General features: G+C 29.6%; 3 protein-coding genes across 4 annotated transcripts; 1 reads left to right on the top strand and 2 right to left on the bottom strand.

Annotated features, from left to right (window-relative positions):
* The first annotated feature begins 131 nt into the window (after positions 1–131).
* On the top strand, positions 132–5293 carry Eloa (elongin A). Of its 2 annotated transcripts, XM_070309181.1 has the most exons (9): positions 132–275; positions 725–1850; positions 2786–2961; positions 3041–3210; positions 3294–3385; positions 3460–3659; positions 3766–4048; positions 4128–4212; positions 4485–5293. In XM_070309181.1, exons 1-8 carry the CDS (start codon positions 207–209, stop codon positions 4202–4204), a joined length of 2193 nt encoding a protein of 730 aa, XP_070165282.1. In that variant the 5' UTR covers positions 132–206; the 3' UTR covers positions 4205–4212; positions 4485–5293. The 2 variants fall into 2 exon arrangements, with proteins under 2 accessions (XP_070165282.1, XP_070165281.1); XM_070309180.1 differs by lacking the exon at positions 4485–5293 and having other exon boundaries at positions 133–275; positions 4128–4452.
* A 1488-nt stretch (positions 5294–6781) lies between these two features.
* Positions 6782–10020, bottom strand: LOC138940114 (transmembrane protein 19). The gene is made up of 6 exons (XM_070308660.1): positions 9525–10020; positions 8463–8573; positions 7947–8234; positions 7696–7800; positions 7314–7529; positions 6782–7184 (listed from the first exon to the last, which is right to left on the bottom strand). Exons 1-6 carry the CDS (start codon positions 9676–9678, stop codon positions 7030–7032), a joined length of 1029 nt encoding a protein of 342 aa, XP_070164761.1. The 5' UTR covers positions 9679–10020; the 3' UTR covers positions 6782–7029.
* An 809-nt stretch (positions 10021–10829) lies between these two features.
* On the bottom strand, positions 10830–20335 carry Spoon (A-kinase anchor protein spoonbill). Its single transcript, XM_070308905.1, has 6 exons — positions 20186–20335; positions 13880–14668; positions 13198–13713; positions 12893–13111; positions 12673–12806; positions 10830–12589 (listed from the first exon to the last, which is right to left on the bottom strand). Exons 2-6 carry the CDS (start codon positions 14622–14624, stop codon positions 12491–12493), a joined length of 1713 nt encoding a protein of 570 aa, XP_070165006.1. The 5' UTR covers positions 14625–14668; positions 20186–20335; the 3' UTR covers positions 10830–12490.
* Between the last annotated feature and the right edge of the window lie 127 nt (positions 20336–20462).

Below are 20462 nucleotides of genomic sequence, written 5' to 3'. Positions count from 1 at the left end.
ATCATGAATTTTCAATGCGTGATATGGATTTTACATATGATGTAAGGAAGCCAACATAGTACGCGCGTCTTTCATCACCAGATATAACCTTCTATACTCATATTCGCGTTCATGCTTCATGCATCGAAATCGAGTTCTTTGCCAGCGATATTAGCAGCGAGCAGCGAGCGAGTGGTTGTGCAGCTGGTATTATAATCAGTCACAATATGTCTGTTGTGGACAAAATTTGTCATTATCAACGGAATTTAGAGAAATGCGGTGATAACGAAGCTCGAGTACGTATGATAAAATAACGTTTTCGAGATATTCGCTGTCCAATAATTAATATAAATAGTTACTAGGTGTACATGACATTATAACCTCGGCATCACATAGCTGTGAACCATATAAAAAAAAAAAAAAAAAAAACGCGTCGATATCACTTTTACTACAAAACTTATCGTTTCGATCGTTAAAAATTACTATTACATTGTTATATCATTTTTAAAAATTTTAGCATAATCATATCATAAGAAATAATTTGAAGTACAATTTGTTTAAAATTTTAATGCACTATATAAAAAGCGCTTTTTAATTATTATTATTGTTAATTTTGATGATATGTTTGATATTCTCATAATTAGACATCGTTTTCAATTTTTGTGAAAAAAAGATTTTGAAATTTCGCTATATTTTACATGGCTCAATAAGATTTTTTTTTTTTTTAATGTGCAATTGTTTTCAGATATTACATTGTATTTCCAAGCTATATAATCTGCCAGTGACAGTACAACATCTTCAAGAGACAGGAGTAGGAAGGACTGTGAATAGTTTCAGAAAATATGATGGTAGTGTAGGTGATGCTTCTAAGGCTTTAGTTTACAAATGGAAAAGAATGGTAGCAGATGAAGATAGCAGTGATGGAGAAGATGAAGATGAAACTTGTGTACCTGATGTTCACGAAAGTTATACTGATAACCAAGAATCACCAAAGCTAGAAGATATAGGGGAGAACAACTCTTTATCTGATCAAGCATCAAACTCAAAACATGTGTATAAGGAAAACAAAAGTGAGCTATCTACAAAACACAATATAATACATTCATCCAAGTCAAAATCAGAGGAAAAGCATGAAAAAAGTGGACACTCTTCCAAACATCGTTCACAGAGTGAAAAGAAGTCTAAGGAATCAAAAAGCAGTAAAAGTAGCCTAAAAGAAGAAGCCCACAGTTCAACAAATCATTATCCTAGCGGCAATGATAATCCAAAAAAAATGAGTGACAAGATGGCTGAAATTAATGAAGATAATAACAGAAAAAGAAAAGTAGATAACACAAATTCCTCGATAAAAGAAAACAAGAAAAGAAAACTGTCCAATAGCAAAATTGATGATGAGAAATCTGAATTATCCATTTCAGAAAAGAATCATTCCCATTCAAAATCTTCTGGAATTGAGATAGAGGAAAAAATTAAAGTAAAAGATGAACAATCTTTAGCAAGTGATAAAACCAAACAAGATGATAAACAGAAAAAGTATTTGCAGGAGAAGTTCAGGAGTAGTTCTAATAAGCTTAAATCTGACGAATCAGGCAGTAAAGCAAAGGACAATAGCGAAAAACAAAAACATAAAACAAAAGAACATGCAAGTCATAATAAACATGATAAAAAAAAGGATTCCAGTCATCATTCTAGCAAAGAAACTTCCAAGTCAAAAGTTAGTTCCTCTAGTAATAAGGATCATGTTAAGAGTAAAGACGGGGACAAGAAAAAGGAGTACAAAGAGGATAAAAATAAACATGAGAAGAAAAAAGAAACAAAGATTAGGTTAATGCAGGAAATAAAAGGCGATGAAGGAATAGACTGCAATTCTGGTGTGTTGAAGAAATGATTTATATCAATTATTCATTTATTTATAATAGTTTTAATATATCAAGAAATGTAAAATGTGCAATTTTTTTTTTATATTATGGACGATCTTGATAGATTTGACAAATTTTTGAGATATGCTAATATGCTAAATGAAGGCAGGCGATTCAAGATCTCTTTTTTTTAATTTATTCTTTTATATTTATTTCAAACCTTATTTCTAATTGCACAAAATAAATTCAAAATAAATATCAATTAATTTTTTTTTTTTTTTTTTTTAATTAAAATTATACATTATAAATTCAAACACTATATTGCAATATTTCAAATCTCATTAATGGTAATGTATGATACACACACACACACACACACACACATACACAACACACATGGCATATATATATTATGATTAATTATAGTTTTTATAAATATAGGAACTTATGTTTCATATTATTTAGCATGTTGTTGCCCTCCCCAGAAGTTATCCTAGAATATATTTTTACATAAAAACTATGCATCTAAAAAATACTACCTTCAAAGTTGAACACATAAATAAAATATGTGAATTGATAAGCACATGTTCAATTTTTAATTATGGTTTGCAACAACTTTTATATGAGAAGTTTAATTATAGATTATCTAAGAATATAAATAATCGAGAACAGAATTATATTTCCTAACTCAAATTCCGTATAATAAACAAATTATTTAATTCGAAGCATTTTATATATATATATATATATGTGTGTGTGTGTGTATATGTGTGCGTACATGACAATTTTCTACAAAAATTTTAACAAGAGGTAGAAGTTTTAAAGTTTTTGTCTTTACAATTTTGTACCATATGATTGTACATATAATAATTAATCGTGATAATCAGATAGATACACATGCGCATGTTATGTGAAATTATATCTCTGACTTTTTCTTCTTTTTTTAGGTGCAAGCTTTGCAGAAGCACTTGGCATGTGCACCATGCCTCAGCCATCAAAAAAACGTCATAATAATTCGCCTAATCTAATTTCTACTAAATCGATTAAAACGGAACGGCTGTCACCCCCGATTAGTAACAAAAATACACTGAAATCTGAGTCGGAATATGGCGAAAGTTCAAACGTAATTTGCATTTTGTCATTTAATATTTCCTACATTGAAAGAAAAAAATTATTCTAACGATTGAAAACTTAATTTGCAGCCACTATCCCTTTTAGCGCCGAATGTGAAGCTAGAACCGTTGAGCGTAGATTTGTCATCCACTTTACCTGAAATCAGTCCCAATTACAAGCCACTGCCATATATTAATCCAATTCAACGTAAAGAAGACGTTAAATCTGTGGATAATATTATTTACATCAAGAATCAAAGGTTATTCATTTGTTCTGATACATATAGCGAAATAATATTTTATTTCGAGATGTCTATTATTGTATTGTTTATCCTCATTCCAGGACGAAAGTGTACTCTGGTAACAAGGTTGGTTATACAAGTGTACCAACACTATACGAAATATGCATCAGAGTGTTGATAGAAAATATCGATGGTAAACACTTTTTTCTTGCGATTATTATGCAATAATATACCAATATTTTAACAATGAACATTTTTTATTAACAGCGCTTGAATTCACCGGCGGTGTACCGTATGACATATTAAAGCCAATCCTAGAACGCGCCACGCCTGATCAATTATTTATGTTAGAACATTATAATCCATATCTTATAGAAGATACAGACATACTGTGGCAATATCATTGTAATCGAGAGTTCAGGAGTAACGATAGGCAGGAAATGGAATCGTGGCGCGAGATGTACATGGTAGGTTGAATTATAAAACTAAAGTGGTAACGAAAAGAAATATGTGATATTTTTAATATGATGAATCTATATGTTTTATCCGTATCAATGTTATAATGTTACACAGCGCTGTTTGGACGAAAGGGAAGCGAAACTGAAGACGCTTACCGCCAACATCAAACAATCTATAGACAAATCTGTCCCAGTGAGATCCACTAAACTCGCATACGTGGACAATGTTGTGAAACCGCCGCGGAACATATTGAAGAAACAGGCAAAATATGGCACGGCTAATGCTACGCCTGCCACTATCTCCAGTGTAAAGAAAAAGTTAGTTGGTGGAGGAGCGATCAACAACGCAACGAATATTGCTGTACCACCACCACCGATGGCTCGGTTTAAAGCATCAAGTAAGTGTTCATTTTAATACTTTAGTTTAATCATAATTCACTATTATTAAAACATTATATTAATATTTGTTTTTATCAGCATCGAATGTAAAAAAGACAAAAGCACCGCTTATGGCAAAGGCATTACAGCTAATAAAGGGGCGCTACAAACGGTAGTGGAAGCGGTACGTTTACCAATATTTAGAGATCCATTGATCTCATGCAATTTCAATAAATAGTAAAATTGTATATTTTATCATCATTTCGTATGCACAGGCGTTTATATCGTTTTTATATCGATCGCGATCTCGATATAGCAATGAATCCATGAATTTTTTGTATATTTTTTTTTAATATTCATGCGCGCAAAATCGTATGTAACAATTTCTAATATACAAAAGTAATCGCATATAATTATTCAGTTATATAAAGAAACTTATTGTCTTATTTATTCCAGTTGAATGCAATCTGTAGAAAAGCATAAATAATTTCCAACAATCATGGTAAACTTTTCTTTAGTAAGGAATTATATTAACAATTTATAGCTGTATAAATTTCTTTTCTTGAAGAGTGTTTTCTTAATCTTTGTATATACAGAATGTCTCGCAATCTTCATACAACATTTTAATAGCGTTAAGATGGTTAAAAGACTAATCGATATACGCGTATGTATAGTTACAGATCTAGCGTACGAATTCTACGAGATATCACTGGCAAACTTTAATCACTCATAAATCAAAAACTATTATAGCTTTAAAATTTTTGTAATAGAATTTTTTTATTTTATTTTATTTCTAGAGAATATGTTGTTAAAGTATTGTACAAAATTGTGAGATACTCTGTATATCTAGATTCATGAATAGATAGTAAAAAGATAGACGAAATACTTACTCATTTTTAGATTTAGAAATTCTTGGGCGGATTCATACATATTTTTGGATCTTAAATTCTTAGATTTTTGAAGTGTAAAATTTTTGGATTGTATTTTAGCAATTCATGTGTCAAATATTGATTCGGGAATAACGTGAAAACGAATTCCCTATGTGTTAGATGTTGCTGTGATTTTGATTTCGATTTCTTTAGATATTTTTAATGTATACATTTTGTAAATATTATATTGTGAGACAAGATATAGAGACAAGCATAGATAGATAATTAATCAACATACTTTGCTTAAATTATGCTATTTTGATATAAGATTTTTTATAATCTTCTTTTATTATCTCGTGGCTGATATAAATTTAAAATAAAAAACAATATACACACACACGATATTCCATTTACAAGATGTGATTTAATTAATGTAAACTAATTTTTTATTTTGCATCTTGAAAAGTATTAAATTGGAATTGATTTCTACATATATATTACATATATATGTAATATTGTCAATAACTTGCCAAAAAAACGTCTTGTCACCGTATGTTAAATTTTAAAAAAATTGTTTTATTTAGTTTTTTAAATATATGAACCAGTGAACCAGTAAAAAATACTGTATTGTTCTAATTATATATATAATATAATATAATATAATATATTCTGATTATATATAATCAGCAGAATAATACAAGAGGTATTTTATGGTTCATACTTATAAAAGAACTAGCTAAATAATTTTCTTATAATAATTATATATATGCATACATACATATATACATAAATGTATATATAAAACAAACAAACAAACAAACAAACACACACACACACACACACACACACACACACACACACACACACACACACATATATATATATATATATATATATATATATATATATATATATATATATATACATTTGAGTTATCTGATCAAATTACAAAATTTTGTAATATACAACGTAAAATTTTCCATGTTTTTATCTCTTATTTTATATGAATATGAGATAAAAATTAAGTACATATTTAAATATTATATAACAATAATATTAAATTTTGATATTATTTTCTGATATGACAACTGATTTATTTATCTCCATATTAGATTTTAATAATATATCCTGAGAATTTTCTATATTGTATTTCAATTAAATAATAGTTGGAAGACGAATTTAGATATTAATCTACAAGAATATGAGTAGAAAATTTAATATTTTAATTAAATTAATTTCAAACTTATTTAAACATAAATTTTATTATGATCAAAAATATATGTGTGAATTTGTGTTTCTTTTAAAAAATGTTTTATTTTAATTCTAAATTATAAAAATAAAATTAATGTTCAATAGCAATCATTTGTAATTTCGTTCAAAAAATTTTAGTTGATGAAAATATGATTCTTTGTGTATTATATACATCTTGCATATTTTACATATAAATATATAAGAATACTGATTTTATTTTGAGCTGTTTCGCAGTATCAAAATAATATATCATATTGTATCATTCTTACATACATCATATTATAGATGTAGAAAACATCTTCATAAGGTAATCCTATAAATTTGTTCTAGTAATATCTTCAATCTGAGAAATATAGTTGCAGCGAATAGTAATGTCGCGTGAACATTGCATGTAAATTATATAATAAAAATGTGAGCCTTTTGTAAAGTATTTTTTTACAACCCATATTTCATTAAATGATATCGTAGAATATTATAAAGAACAGCAGAATAATATAAGATCATATTTATTATTTATTTAATGAATATTTATTTAACAAAAAATAAATAAAAACTCAATTAATTAATTAACTTATTTGCGAAGTCAATGTTTAAATATTATCATTGTTTTTAATTCATACTTATATTAAAAATTGGTGAAATAAATATAATTTTATATATAAGATTTTTTTGATTAATTCTTTCTAAAGTAATTCTCTCATCCCTGATTAAAACAGCTTAGAAAAGTGTACAAGATATACAAAACCGTGCGAAATTTTTTTTATAGGTCAAAATAAAAATAATGAACTCGATAACAAATTATTAATAATTAAATATTAATATATTAAATAAAATATATTAATAATTTAATATTAATTATGTTTTTAAATAAATCTGAAATTTTATGGCCAGAAAATATTGGCTATTCTCGGAAGAACAAGAGCGATACCAATACTAGAAAGGAGATTAACACTGTGATTATCTAGGAGTTGTTTACCACAAATATGTCTTACGCCTTTTCCCGGCCGATCTACTATAAAACCTTTTTCATCCATTCCTAAAAAGTCGATTATATATTACACATGATATGATAATCTATAAAATAATACTAGAAACTATTTTTAAAAATTCTGTATTTAAAGCATTAAAAAAGATGATACAAAATTTGAAAATATGTTTACATTACCTGAATATTGTAAAGTCGCGCCGAGGACGGAATCTAAAATGGAGCCAAAAAAGCCTGCGAATCCTGCAATAATTATGACAGGCCACTGTGGTGCTGCTAATTGTAACACAGCCGTATCAACAGTATTTAATATCACAATATAATAGATAAGCCCAACTATTAAACCACCAATGGTGGAACATAACAGGCCTATCCATGATACACCACCATTTGTTCCTTGAATAATAAAGTGCAAAAATTCTAATAAACTGATTATATTTTTAACAATTTTATTATAAAAGGAATAATAATTAATCTTTACTACAAATTGCATATACAAAAAATCTATTTTATTGATGTGAAATTTATCCTTATTGGTATCCTACAAAATTAACATTCTTACCTCTTGGCACCCTTTTTCTTGTTGTAATGAGGAAAGGGTCACCTGTTCCCATCACTGTACCCAACTCTGAAGCCCATGTATCACCATTGCAACATGCAAATGCTCCTAATTATAAGAAATAAATTGGAAACCACATTTAAAAATTAGTTAAAAATTTTAAACTTGCATTTTGAAAATGGAAGCAAGGTTTCTTGAAATTGAAATATCATAATTATACTGTTATATTATCTATTAAAACATTAACTTGTTACCTAATATCCCAATGGACAACCACGAGCTTCGATATTCTTTGTCAAAGTCGATGGGCCTTTCTCCGCTTCCGATATCCAAAAGGTATAATAGAGCCAATTGTGTAGCCATACCACTATTACACAGTACTTGTATCCAGGTCCGTTGGCCACCTTCCTTGAAATCAGCTTCAAGTTTTTTTTTTTGTTCGGACCGAAATTTTGTCACTTTCGATGCAGTGACAAAAAACGTCACAAGAGCTGATAAATGAGCAAAGCTCGAGAGTGTCAAGATAAAACCCACAAAGAGACCTAAGGCGGAAATTAATTGATCATTTTTTTAAATGTCTTATGGTTGCTTATAATTTTATACATCATAATTCAGTAATAAAAGATGTTTTTGTCGTTGTCATTTATTTGATTGATTATATAAATAATATTCAACTATATATATATGTGTGTGTGTGTGTGTTTGTTTGTTTTATTCTACATTTTCTTACATTACAAAATTATATAGATATTATATAGATATTTCATTACCAAAAATTGCACCACTGACATGCAGACTTTTTTTGCGCAAGCCCCAGAACATGAATAACAATGGAATAAAGACTGCTGCCAGCCACCTCCAAGGTGAGATAACTGAGTGTTCTAAAATAGAAATATAATTCTTGTAAGTATTGAAAAAAATCATTAATATACCATAAATTTCAATGCAATTATATTTATGAACATGATGCAACATGATTTAAAATTTAAAACAAGAAATAGTTTATATTTTACAGCTAATACTTTTATCAATAGAAATATTGATTGTTTAAAGAGAAATTATATAATTATCAAAATAGATTTCAGTATATAACAAAATTAAATTTCTATTTATCATATATTTTGATTTGCAAGTTGATACAGTCTTTATCTCAATAAAAATGTGAATGTTTATAAATTAAAAGAACATTGAGCAACTTTGCAATATACAAATACAAAAAATAAATATACAAAAAAATTCTTTATAAGAAATTGCTGGAATATTTTGCAATATATCAGTTGAAGTGTATTATTTATTCTTGCATAATCAGCGCACTGTAAAAAATTGAGTAATAGTAATATAGCGATGTAATAACTGTCTTATAAATCTCTATTGTTTACGCACTTTATAAATTAATTTGCCATTTTTTTAAACCCCGTAATAGTTCTGTCATCTCTTGAAAATACAAATTCTTGCTGATGAAAATCATCAACCTGCCAATTGAAACGTACAAATAAAAATTTTATTTTATTGCACAAAGATCGTTAGCGCCAATCATTTCACCAGAATTTCTCTTTATGCAAAGTGCAAAAAAATTTGCTTATATTGCATTAAATATACTTCATATTTGAGTTATATGATTTGTTATGCAACTCACGCATTAGCGAATTTTTTTTATAAGAGAATTATGTTATTGTTTTTTAAATATCAAAAAAGCAGCTCGAAAAAGTAATTAAATGAAGCAGTTTAATACACAAAGTTATATATATGTACACCGATATATATGTGCGTATTCTCTAACCTAATAATTATTCGAGTGTTTTTGAAAGTTTTCATCATTGGATATACAAAACCTTCCGTGAAGTTTCTGGTGTCTGGCCATAGTATCGAGTAAGCTACGTTTACTATCCAGAAGAGCATCGAGATTGGAATCGCGCAGGCACTCAGGAACACCGGCATTAAGACGCGAGAGTGCCGGGTCGATTCGTGATTTCCAAAAGAAATCATATTACGAAAAGCTTGTGTAAATCGAATCAGTCACAATAAATCGATTTGAAAAACTGTACAATTTTTGCAGGAAAACCAAAAGTTGTTTTGAAAAATATACGCGAGACATCAATACAACATATGAAAAAACAAGGGAATAACTTCTCCCTTTACGAATACTTGTCCTTCTCGTGACTGCTCGTGACTCGTGACACAGCACCACACTTATAGGACGTGTTGTTAAATGATTTTTTTTTAGAACAAACAAGATGAAATAGCAGTATTTTGACAGTGATGTATAGACGCGACACGTGTAAGATCTGTTCTTTCCAACTGTATCTCTTCTGCATTTTGCGCGAAATACAAATGTTACGTACTCCGTTTTTTTATTATTAGATTTCATTCATAACACATTCATGACGTGTTCACGTTCACGTGCAAATATGAAAAAGGAAGATTGATACAAGAGGTTCTGTTCTTTATAGCTGAACTGGCTACACTAATTCAGAGTTTCATCTTTTTCTTTCCACGTTGGAAGAAGAAAGATAAACTTTGATAGATAAGAAAACAGCTGATTTGAAAATAGAAAGAAACATAGAACAGAAATCTTAGAAAAGAAAAAATCGACTTACAATGACTACATGGCAAATATGAATAGTGGAAAAGCACGAGAAAACTTTAGAGAAAAACAGAACATAAAAAAATGATTTCAGATAAAGAAAGGCATAAAATAAATTTTTTAGAACACAAAAAAATCGACTATATTTATTTGACAGTAAATAAAAAAAACATGGGAAGGGGAAATATTTGTAATATACTATAATTTAGCCATTTACTAACATCTTTATTTCTGTTTTGCAATACGAAACAATGATGTAAATCTTAGCATAATTCTGTAACTTTCTTAGCATAACTCTCTCTTTGTTGTAATTTTTATTACATTTTATTTTATAAAAGATGTATATATAAAAGATATAATAACTTGCAATGAAAATAATACACAGGTTTGATGATAACTTCTAAAAAGTTAAACTGAGATGTATATATACAAAATAACTTATAATTTACTGAATTAATATATATATATATATATATATATATATATATATATATATATATATATATATATATATGTAATGAAGCAGTGTACAAAATTTAAGTAAAAAATTGCAGTCAACTATATATTATATGTACAAGATATAATTATGTATGAATGATCATCATGCGACGATGTTTATGACGCTATATTGTCGCTATATTATCGAATTGCTAATGTAAAGAAATATAATAAATTATAATATTTTAGTCGCAGCGCGCGAAAAAGCATATACATTGTGAGCGATATAGAGTGACTGTACCTTATACGTATATATATAATCTTCCTAGAAAAATATTTCTATATTATTTTCAATCAACAATATTAACATTTTATAATTGCCAAATTACATTTTTAATTGAGCTCAATACATAGAAATAGATTTTTTCAGTTAATCAAATTCTACTATACCAAAATCTTGCATAGAAAAGAAGCGTTAGCAAATCGCGTACATAGAATCATAGACATTTTAATAAACAATGAAATATACACATTATACATTTGGATTAATCCAAAAGCTTAGTCTTGAAACGCCGAAAAAATATCTCAAACATCATACAGTTTAAGAGAACAATTAATATAAGCATAAAATAATTATTATTTTATACCACGATAATAAAGTTACATTACAAAATATATGTTATTGAACAATAACATTTGAAGATAAATTAGCTCAACCACGTTTAAATAATTTGAAAAAACACGCGGGGTAATAAATGAAATATCACATTTAACAATAGTTTTTACGAGTTTGATACAATGTAAAATTAGCGCGAAATTAGACCAATGATATATATTTTAATGAATTACCGAATCGCCTACAATCAGAAATGGATATGAGTCACGTAGAACCGAATTTCCAGATTCGTCTGAGTTATCCGATACGATTTTCAACTTAAGATGTGTGACGCTATTTAGTAAAATACAGTCATTATACTTTATTTTATGATTAGCAAAGACATTATATAGCAAAATTTTCTCTTTATGGTTTTCTCTCTCTTGCTACATATAAATATTCTACATAAACAATTGAAAAAATATTTTACATTATGTACAAAAGTATAAAGGAGATTTAGAAGAGAAAACATGACATTTTTGCATTTATCTTTGCAACAAAGACATTTACAATGAAGGCAACAAAAACAGATTCCTGAGTGCTTACTTGAAGCTATCTGAAAGACTTGTCCTGTAAATAACTATAAATGTGAAAAATTTCAAGTTTTCTAAGTAAAAAAGAGAAAATTGAGAGGCAATACAATTTAGAAAAAATTACTATAAAAAAGAATTCTTATATTATAGGATTAAATCAAATCCTTTGTACTTGTCAGAACTCGTTTGAATCCACGAGTCTATGCTTACAGGACGCGTTCTTTCTGAGCAATGATTAAAGAAGTATTATAAATGCCGTTTAAACGCGATTAAGATTTCTGTGTATCTTCTGTGTACACTGAAATATAATTTTCTTATTCACATTATATTAGGATATTTTATGTACTGCATTATTTTACTTATTCTGTTTCTATGTAGATACCAAACCTATTAAAGGTAGAGTGTACGTCAAGATATTCACGGCAGTAAATATCAGACAAAGTCAAAGAACAAAATAATACAGTTTAACGCAGTTAAAGGGTTACCGATGGCGATTACACTAGATTCTAGTCAATACTGGCTAAGAATTGTGAATTACGCGTTATGATTCGGTAGGAAATTTGAGAATGGTAGAGTTTCTTACAACTCTTATGTACAGATGGATTCAAGTGTTTCTAGTTTCGTATGTTCCCCTGGTACATGTTCTGCATGGCCTTTCAATAACAAGTCTTCAGCAAGGGAAATTAGCTTGAAAAATTTAATTAATTTGAGTCCATATATCAAAAGCATAAAGAGTTTTACCATGTAATATTTGAGTGATAAATACTTACTCCATAATTTTGGACAGTAAAATAAATATTGGTATAAACGTTATCTTCAATACGGTATTCAATGACAGCTTGACCAATTCCGTTGCTTTTACAAAGAAGATATGCTGAATTGTAAGCTTCTGGTGACCACCCACCTAAATATGGAAATAATCATATAATTATATACCTGAGGAGAAATAATTTACAGTTTAGAGGAGTTAACACATCGATATACAGTTACCGTTTTTTGGCTGGATATACGCTATAAAGATTTCGATCGCTTGGAAAGGCAAACTACTCAGGTAATCCATCACCAACGGCTTAAATTGCGAGTTGTTAAGTATCCAGTAGCCACCATGATCGACTAATCGCACTATATTCTTTTCTCCCGATGAGTCTAGTTTTTCGATATAGCCTCTGACCCATTTTTCGTTCCAATTTACAGCCACATAATCGCCCTCTGCAGAATAATGCATTTCGCGATTCCAGTATTCTGTGATTTTGCTTATACAAATACAATAAAATACTATAAACAACAATACTTACTATTGAATACATCCGATGGCGGTAATTCTGCGTTATTATACCAACACGTCATGCTCTCTTCTAAGCTTTCTAGAAGGTGGAACGACGGGTGAGTCGAAAGCTGAACGAAGAGCCAGTTCGGCTTGACGATATGAGAGACATAGACGTCATTACTAACACTATCAATTAGGGACAGGGAGCGTATCAAGGGGATGTTACATGGAACCTCCTCATTTACTTCGGGTATCGCGGAGATCTCCTCTAATGTTACTTCTGGAAACCTTTTCTCTGGGAACTTTTGCCTTATCATTTTAAGCGCGACGTTAATTCTCTCAACACTTCCTCGTATCGAGCAAATCTTATGATCGCCATCGCAGGGGTGATCATTTACATATATGCTGATGTCTGCCTTTGTACGGATACTTTGTAAAAAGCTACCGTGACGGCCGATCAATCTACCGACCAGATGTTGTGGTATAGCAAAGTCATAAATAGATGGTACAGTATTATCCTTCCTGCATCCGTTGATACTTCCACCTAGACAAGAAAATAAAAATTGTATCTTATGAAAAAAAAAAAGATATATTATGAATTTTGATGCTTTACCTTATTTTTTATTTGTATATATCATAGAATAGAATCGAATATCTAGAATTCTTCCAATAAATGGATAGATTAAATAAATCTATCGACAATAATTCACCTTTTCCACTGTCCGTAGTGCTTCCTTCACTCCTGGCTTCATCTGTGACACTGCCTTCCAGAACTCCGGAAACCGGACTGTGATTGGCCGAGTCTCTTTCATCGGCCTCTTGTCCCTGAGTTTCGATGGTGTGTACTTCAACTTGCTGTCTATTCTCTTCATAATGATATTCGTCTGCGATATACTTTTGCGACTCCGTCTCGCAATGCAAAGTTTCCCCCTTTTTGTCAACAACAGCTTGAAATATCTCTGTTATGTTGTCGACAACTGTACTGTCTGATTCGCAAGATACGTTCTGACTCCTGGCGATCAGCTCAAAGTAGCTAGCGTTCGGATTGCCGCTCAGCTGTACATCCATGTTGGACATAGTGTCAGTCTCCATGCATCTCATTTGACTACTGCTACAAAAAGATGATTGCGATGTTGATTTCTTAATTGGGATGTCCACACTCTCGCTGACCTTCCTTGGGACACGAGATGACTGTTCTCGTGAAGTGTAACAGCAGTCGATCGAAGATTGATCGATTTCTTCTTGAACGCTGGAGTTGTTGCAGCTCGTGTCAGCCTCCTTTGTATCGCTCAGAACCGTTTTTTCTTCGTGATTCGATTTCGCGATTCCCCCTGTATCATTCCATTGAAGTTCAGCTCTGTCTATCCGACGGCGTTTGTACCAAAAGAAAGCGATGACAAGAGCCACTGCCGGGACCGTCCATTTCACTAATTGTACATGAATCGGAGAATTCATAGTGCGAGTCCACGGTAGCTGCCGTTACTGGAAGTTCGCTGATACTGAAATCGAGGTAGATATGCACAGCTTTTAAGCTCCTACTACTTTGGCGAACATTTACGTGATGTCTATCACAATAATAATATTTACATATAACGATTATAATACAAATTTTTTTAAATGAAATTAATAAGGGGATATGATATTTCATTTGATTATCCTGTTGACACGATGTAATACTCTTTATAGGTGATCAATCCTGTTTATATAATCTTAAGTGAAGCACTTGTGCTGATCAGCGGTCAATACACAAAAACAACGCGTGTAAAACAAGACGATATGCCGACGTAAAATTCCATGGACTTTCGTTCGCGCATAGCAATCAATTTTTCTGTTCAGGCATAATGATAACAATATTTGAAAATTGTAAAACACAATTTAAAAAAAAATTTATTCAGGAAAAGACAAGAGAAGAGAGGATCTATAGATTTTTCATAATATTTTATATAACTCTATAACACAGCTAAATATCGATAAATTAAGAACGTTAACATATATTGATATATACATATACATATATAAAATACTGAATGGAAAGAATTTGATTGAAATGATCACTATAAAGTGTTGCTATAAGTGTAATAATATATTAATCACATATCAATCAGATATTCAATTCGCGTCAAGTTCACGAATTCGTTCGTGATAGAACACTGATCAATGCTGATAAATAAGAATCGAAGAATAATTAATAATAATCCAATAATCGCAATACGATCGCAAGTATGATATAATAACGAAATAATAAATGATTCAATTATCAACAATTATTCAACAGCGCTATGAATTAATCGAATAAAAAATAGTTAATGAAACATAATTATAGCTAATATATAGAACGATATGTAAACGAGATGTGTGTCATAAATAGTATGCAGATTACATATACATACATACACACACATACACACATACAAAGTAAACAATGACATTTAAGTTAGTAAAATATGCAACTTTTTTTTACCACTTAAGACTTAAATTTTCATTATGAAGTTAATTAATAACAAAATAAAATTTCGAATATATATACATTTAAATATTATAAGCCTAATATATAAATTTAAAATGAAATATAGCCTGAAATATATATTACTTGACGATAAAAACAACGCGGAACAATAATTAAATATTTTACGAAATCAAATATTCGACAGTCTAGTATGTAATCACTAAAGTTTCGAAATATATCATCAAAGCAATGAAGCAGAGTATCTTATGTCATCATTATGTGTACATCAAAATATAAAAATTTAGAAATTTAAGTTCAAAAAACAGCATGTATTAAAAATTCTTATTAAAGCAATAAATTCTCATCGCGTATTATTTACTTACATCAGCATATAATGTCAATCGATCCAATGCTTTTAGCTGATCATGATTGAATCGCTCTTCGTATATTTGCGAAATATTTTGTCTTAATCACCGAGACTTATCCAAACGGATTTATGTAACATCCGTAAGTGAACTCGAAACAATACACGTCGAAATTAATCGAAATATGGATTACGTGAATGCGCTATTGATGTCAGCACGACTGGAGTAATACTACAATTCGCGGATTTTCAACACGTGGTTAATATCGAGGACCTGTTTGACTGGAACCATTCACCGGTTACGCAGGTGCGGTCGCGGCATTTACACTGTGATCAAGATCTTTGATAACTTCGTATAGGGCGACACAAAAGTAATATAATTTTGAGTAAAATTTCTATTAAAAAAGATAATATACAATATTATAATGAAAAATAATTCCAATAAAAAATAAAATATATATATTTTCTTTTATCTTTCGCGACTGGAATAAAATGGCCTCCCTTAGAATATCAATTCGTATTCAAGTAAATTATATAGAGCTGGTTTATTATATTTTTATTGATAACTTCACCGTTCTGGCGATAGCGATATATTGCATACTCGACTAATTTATAGCTGATCCGATTTCTAGATTGTCAGCCAAATAGCTATCACCTTCAAACGAGCGCGATGACATCGCAACTTATTTATATGTTGGGACAAAATAATATAGGTTCTAAAATGTTTGGTAAATTTTTACTACACGCATGTATATATATTAAATAAATTGTATTGATGAGAAAATATTATACAAATATAAATCTACAAGTGAAGAATATCCTGTATAACTGAGTTTGGCATCACTACGATAAATAGATATCTAGAACTGAATGATTGAATTTGCTTTGATAATAAATCACCAATCATTTTTTCATCGAAAGCTTCAAACGTAAGATAACGCAAATAATACATAAATTCAAGTTCTATCTAACTATCAATTCAATTGTAACGTGGAAAATCGCGATCGAAAAACGGCTAGTACGAAAATAAAGTTTTAAAATTTAGACTGTAATTTTACATACTAAGAGATTCAATTAACAATTTTTGAAACTGGATAGACACAGCATAAAAATCTATATCACATAAAAAAGCGATATGCTTGGGGATTGTGAGAAAGGAATTCGGTCAAAATAAAATAGCTATAATATGACATCATAATACGGAGAAAAGACATTAGAGAAGAAAAAAAAAAACAGTTAATTTTTTAGATCGATTTTTTGAATCGAGTCGAGCGATTCTATAGCTTATAGAAATTGCATTATGTGTATAAATAGAATAAAATCTCAAAATAGAAAGTAATTAGCATTGCGAAAAAGAAGTCTTTTAATATGAATTTTTCAAAAAATAAAAAAAATAAAAGTTTCTTTTATCTATAATAATCCACATCAATTGTTAATTGTACGCGTTTTTTACCATTATCGATCTTTTTGAAGAAAAAAATTTGGCATTAACAACTCGAATATATGCTATATGTTATAAGTCAAACGACGCATACTGCGTTCAACATGCTTTCGGAATGTTGAACCTGCGTTGCGTACGACTGGTGAAATAACCGGTGTAAGTAAAGTATAGTAAAAGCATCATACAAGAGAAGGAAAGACGGGAAACTGTGGTAACTTGATAAAGTAAGCAAATATCTCTCTTTGTTGTAACCTTCAATTCCGAGTCTTCAAAAAGTCGTATTAAGAGACTTTCGATTTTTATCATCAGTTATTATATGGATTATGATCAGAAAAACGTACATATTTGTTTCTTATACATACATACACACATACATTATAGTTCGAAACTAAATTAGTTCTATAAAATTTATTTCAACAAAGCAGTTAATCACAAAGAATTAATTCTTATCCGAAATAAATATCAATTTTCTTTTTTTCTTTCTTAAAGAGAAATTGTCGGATATAGTAACTGTTGCACGATCTACCTCGATTATATAGTCAGTATCCATATAGTAAGTCTCCATATGATAAATTAGCCAAAGTTTTAACATTACATAAATCAACAGTATAAAGTAAAAGGCAAAATAAATATGTTCATATGTTTTATCTTTGACTCTCTACGTTTATCAATAAATCGTATATAAGTGAAATAGAATATCCCAGTCCGTGACTCGCAGTGTGTGTTAAATATAAATTAAACAAAATCACACATATATAAGTCTCTGTATACAATTTGAATGAAAATACATAATATGATGTAAACAAACATGGGTTAGGTCACATATAAAGGTAAGATTTTATAATAGTTTTGTATTGGTAAGCAGGCAGAACAAACGAAAAGTTTGAAATAATTTTGAAAAAAAAAAAAAAAGTGGAATTATATTAAATCTTCGCTTTGTGAGTTAATTATAAGAATAACGAAAGAAAAAACAAAAGCAATAATTAAATTTCATTTATATATTATAAAATTACTGTAATATATTGTGGATAAATTTACTAAATGCAATTACATTGAAAGAATCATAAATATATTTCACAAAAGGTCTTTCATAAAGATTAAGATCGAATTATACATTTTGAAGGGCCATTTAAAGACAAATGCTTCAAAATTCGTAAATATAATTGAAATTAATTATAACATTAAAATTGCATCCGAGACAATTTATAATGCATTAAGAAAAATAAAATATAATGAATGTAACAAGGAAATACTTTTTTACTAATCAGAAAGATATACAAAGGTATATAAATTTAGTTAGGACAGAATATTTACACAGGAACATAGAATTTTTTAAAAACTCAATCTTATATTAGTAATGAATGCAGATTCAACAATTTGAAAAACGACTGAAAGATATGGAAAAATTTGAAAAAATTCGAATATAGATTATAAAGTCTATTCAACTACAAAACAAATGGGAATATATACTTGGGTAGGATTGTATGAATGTCACTGGTATGTAAGTGAATATTTACTAGAAATATTTATTATTGATTATATGATATTCTATCAAAGATAACTGTTTGGGTAAATAGATTAAAAGATAATTATTATTAAAAGCGCACGAAAGTTATCTTCTAACAAGATATAAAGATTCCAAAACCAATAACATGCAAGAAGTTTGTATACAGCCATCATATACTCTGCTACAATCGTCGGATATAAATTCAACTGATATCTATGTATGAAAATATAATATAAGAAATACAATAAAAGTGAGATCAATATTTCTAGAATGCAAAAGTATTGTCTCTGCTTTAACACAATAGAATTATTTATAACAAAAAGAAATGTTAGATTAATAATAATTTATTAATTTTATAACAGAAAGAAAGAGATTTTGTAATTTAAAATAAATAATTGTCCCCATAAATATATATAAAATATTTTTGTCATATTCTTTAACTAAAGATTGAATCAAAATTATAAAACACTAACGATGTAAGTTAACTAAAATGTACGGAGATTTGTTGATTAAATATACATAAATGTACTCTTAATATAATTTACACATAAAGATAAAATATTATACATAGTTTATACATAGAGGCTCAATATATAATGTTTATTTTCTCTCTCTCTCTTTCTCCCATGCTGTTTATATATAGAATATCTAAAATCTAGACTATTACCTAGATACTGTACTATTTAAATACGCACGAGATGATTTTATATTTTTATATTAAAATTGTATAAAAAAGTTAAAATTATACAAAACAAAGTGTTAGTTTGGTAATTCTATACATAGATATAATATGGATAAAAAGAATTTTGGACAAAGTAAAATGCGAAAATAAACAGAAAAAAAATAGCAAGCCGAAAAAAATACGATATCACCAATGTACAACAATCTAACAATTATGTGAAGCAGATGTAATTGGAGGATAAGCAGATGAATAGATCTCCATGTGTATGTATCATGCACAAGCTGTATAGAGAGAGCATATTCTCGAATACTAGTTTAAAGAATCTGACTAGAAATAAGAAGTCTGACATACGCGAGCGTGCGATCGGTGATTTTAATATTTATACCGATCCCTGATCGCATGCCGATGACTCCACGCGGAGGATTGCAATTGTCCCTCGTTAATTATACAGCTTATTTCCGTGCCTCGTAGCGTCTTGACCCGTAAAGCAGGAGGATAATAGAAAATCGGCCGCCGCCAGATAGCCAAGCCGTTGAGAGGGAGAGCAGGAAGGAATGTCGCCGGATATTTACTTACCGGTGTCGTTAAATGTTCGCGAGGCTACGATCGATTTGGGACGAGTAGCGCGCTTCGCCCGGACTCATCCAAGAAGGTTTCCAACTCACCGAACGGTCGACTAGTCGCGAATTTTCTACGAGAGCACGCCACGTGCTAATAGTGTATCTCCAAGCAACGGAATGCGAATATGGCCACTTCGGTAAGCGCCGCGGCGGATTCTTCCGATCAACACCGATCTTCGACGCTCGTGCGCGCATGTCGCGTCGATCCTATTGGCAGCTTTTCGCGCGCAACG

Source organism: Polyergus mexicanus, unplaced genomic scaffold, assembly GCF_030449975.1.
Source record: "Polyergus mexicanus isolate NDT 795.1 unplaced genomic scaffold, iyPolMexi1.0 SCAF_16, whole genome shotgun sequence".
In the NCBI taxonomy this organism is placed as follows: Eukaryota; Metazoa; Arthropoda; class Insecta; order Hymenoptera; family Formicidae; genus Polyergus; species Polyergus mexicanus.
Note: the sequence above shows the minus strand (reverse complement) of the source record. Positions and strands in the feature narration are given on the sequence as shown.

Bases quoted from the DNA above. Each gene is read 5' to 3' on its own strand.
- LOC138940114 (XM_070308660.1), bottom strand. From the start codon at position 9,678: ATGATTTCTTTTGGAAATCACGAATCGACCCGGCACTCTCGCGTCTTA. The intron at 7,801-7,946 runs GTAACAAGTTAA...TCTTATAATTAG, and splicing joins GTTGTCCATTGGGATATTAG to GAGCATTTGCATGTTGCAAT. The intron at 7,185-7,313 runs GTAATGTAAACA...TCGACTTTTTAG, and splicing joins CGCGACTTTACAATATTCAG to GAATGGATGAAAAAGGTTTT.
- Spoon (XM_070308905.1), bottom strand. From the start codon at position 14,624: ATGAATTCTCCGATTCATGTACAATTAGTGAAATGGACGGTCCCGGCA. The intron at 12,807-12,892 runs GTAACTGTATAT...TTCCATATTTAG, and splicing joins GTATATCCAGCCAAAAAACG to GTGGGTGGTCACCAGAAGCT. The intron at 12,590-12,672 runs GTAAGTATTTAT...AAATTTTTCAAG, and splicing joins TTACTGTCCAAAATTATGGA to CTAATTTCCCTTGCTGAAGA.
- Eloa (XM_070309181.1), top strand. From the start codon at position 207: ATGTCTGTTGTGGACAAAATTTGTCATTATCAACGGAATTTAGAGAAA. The intron at 276-724 runs GTACGTATGATA...AATTGTTTTCAG, and splicing joins GCGGTGATAACGAAGCTCGA to ATATTACATTGTATTTCCAA. The intron at 3,386-3,459 runs GTAAACACTTTT...TTTTATTAACAG, and splicing joins GTTGATAGAAAATATCGATG to CGCTTGAATTCACCGGCGGT.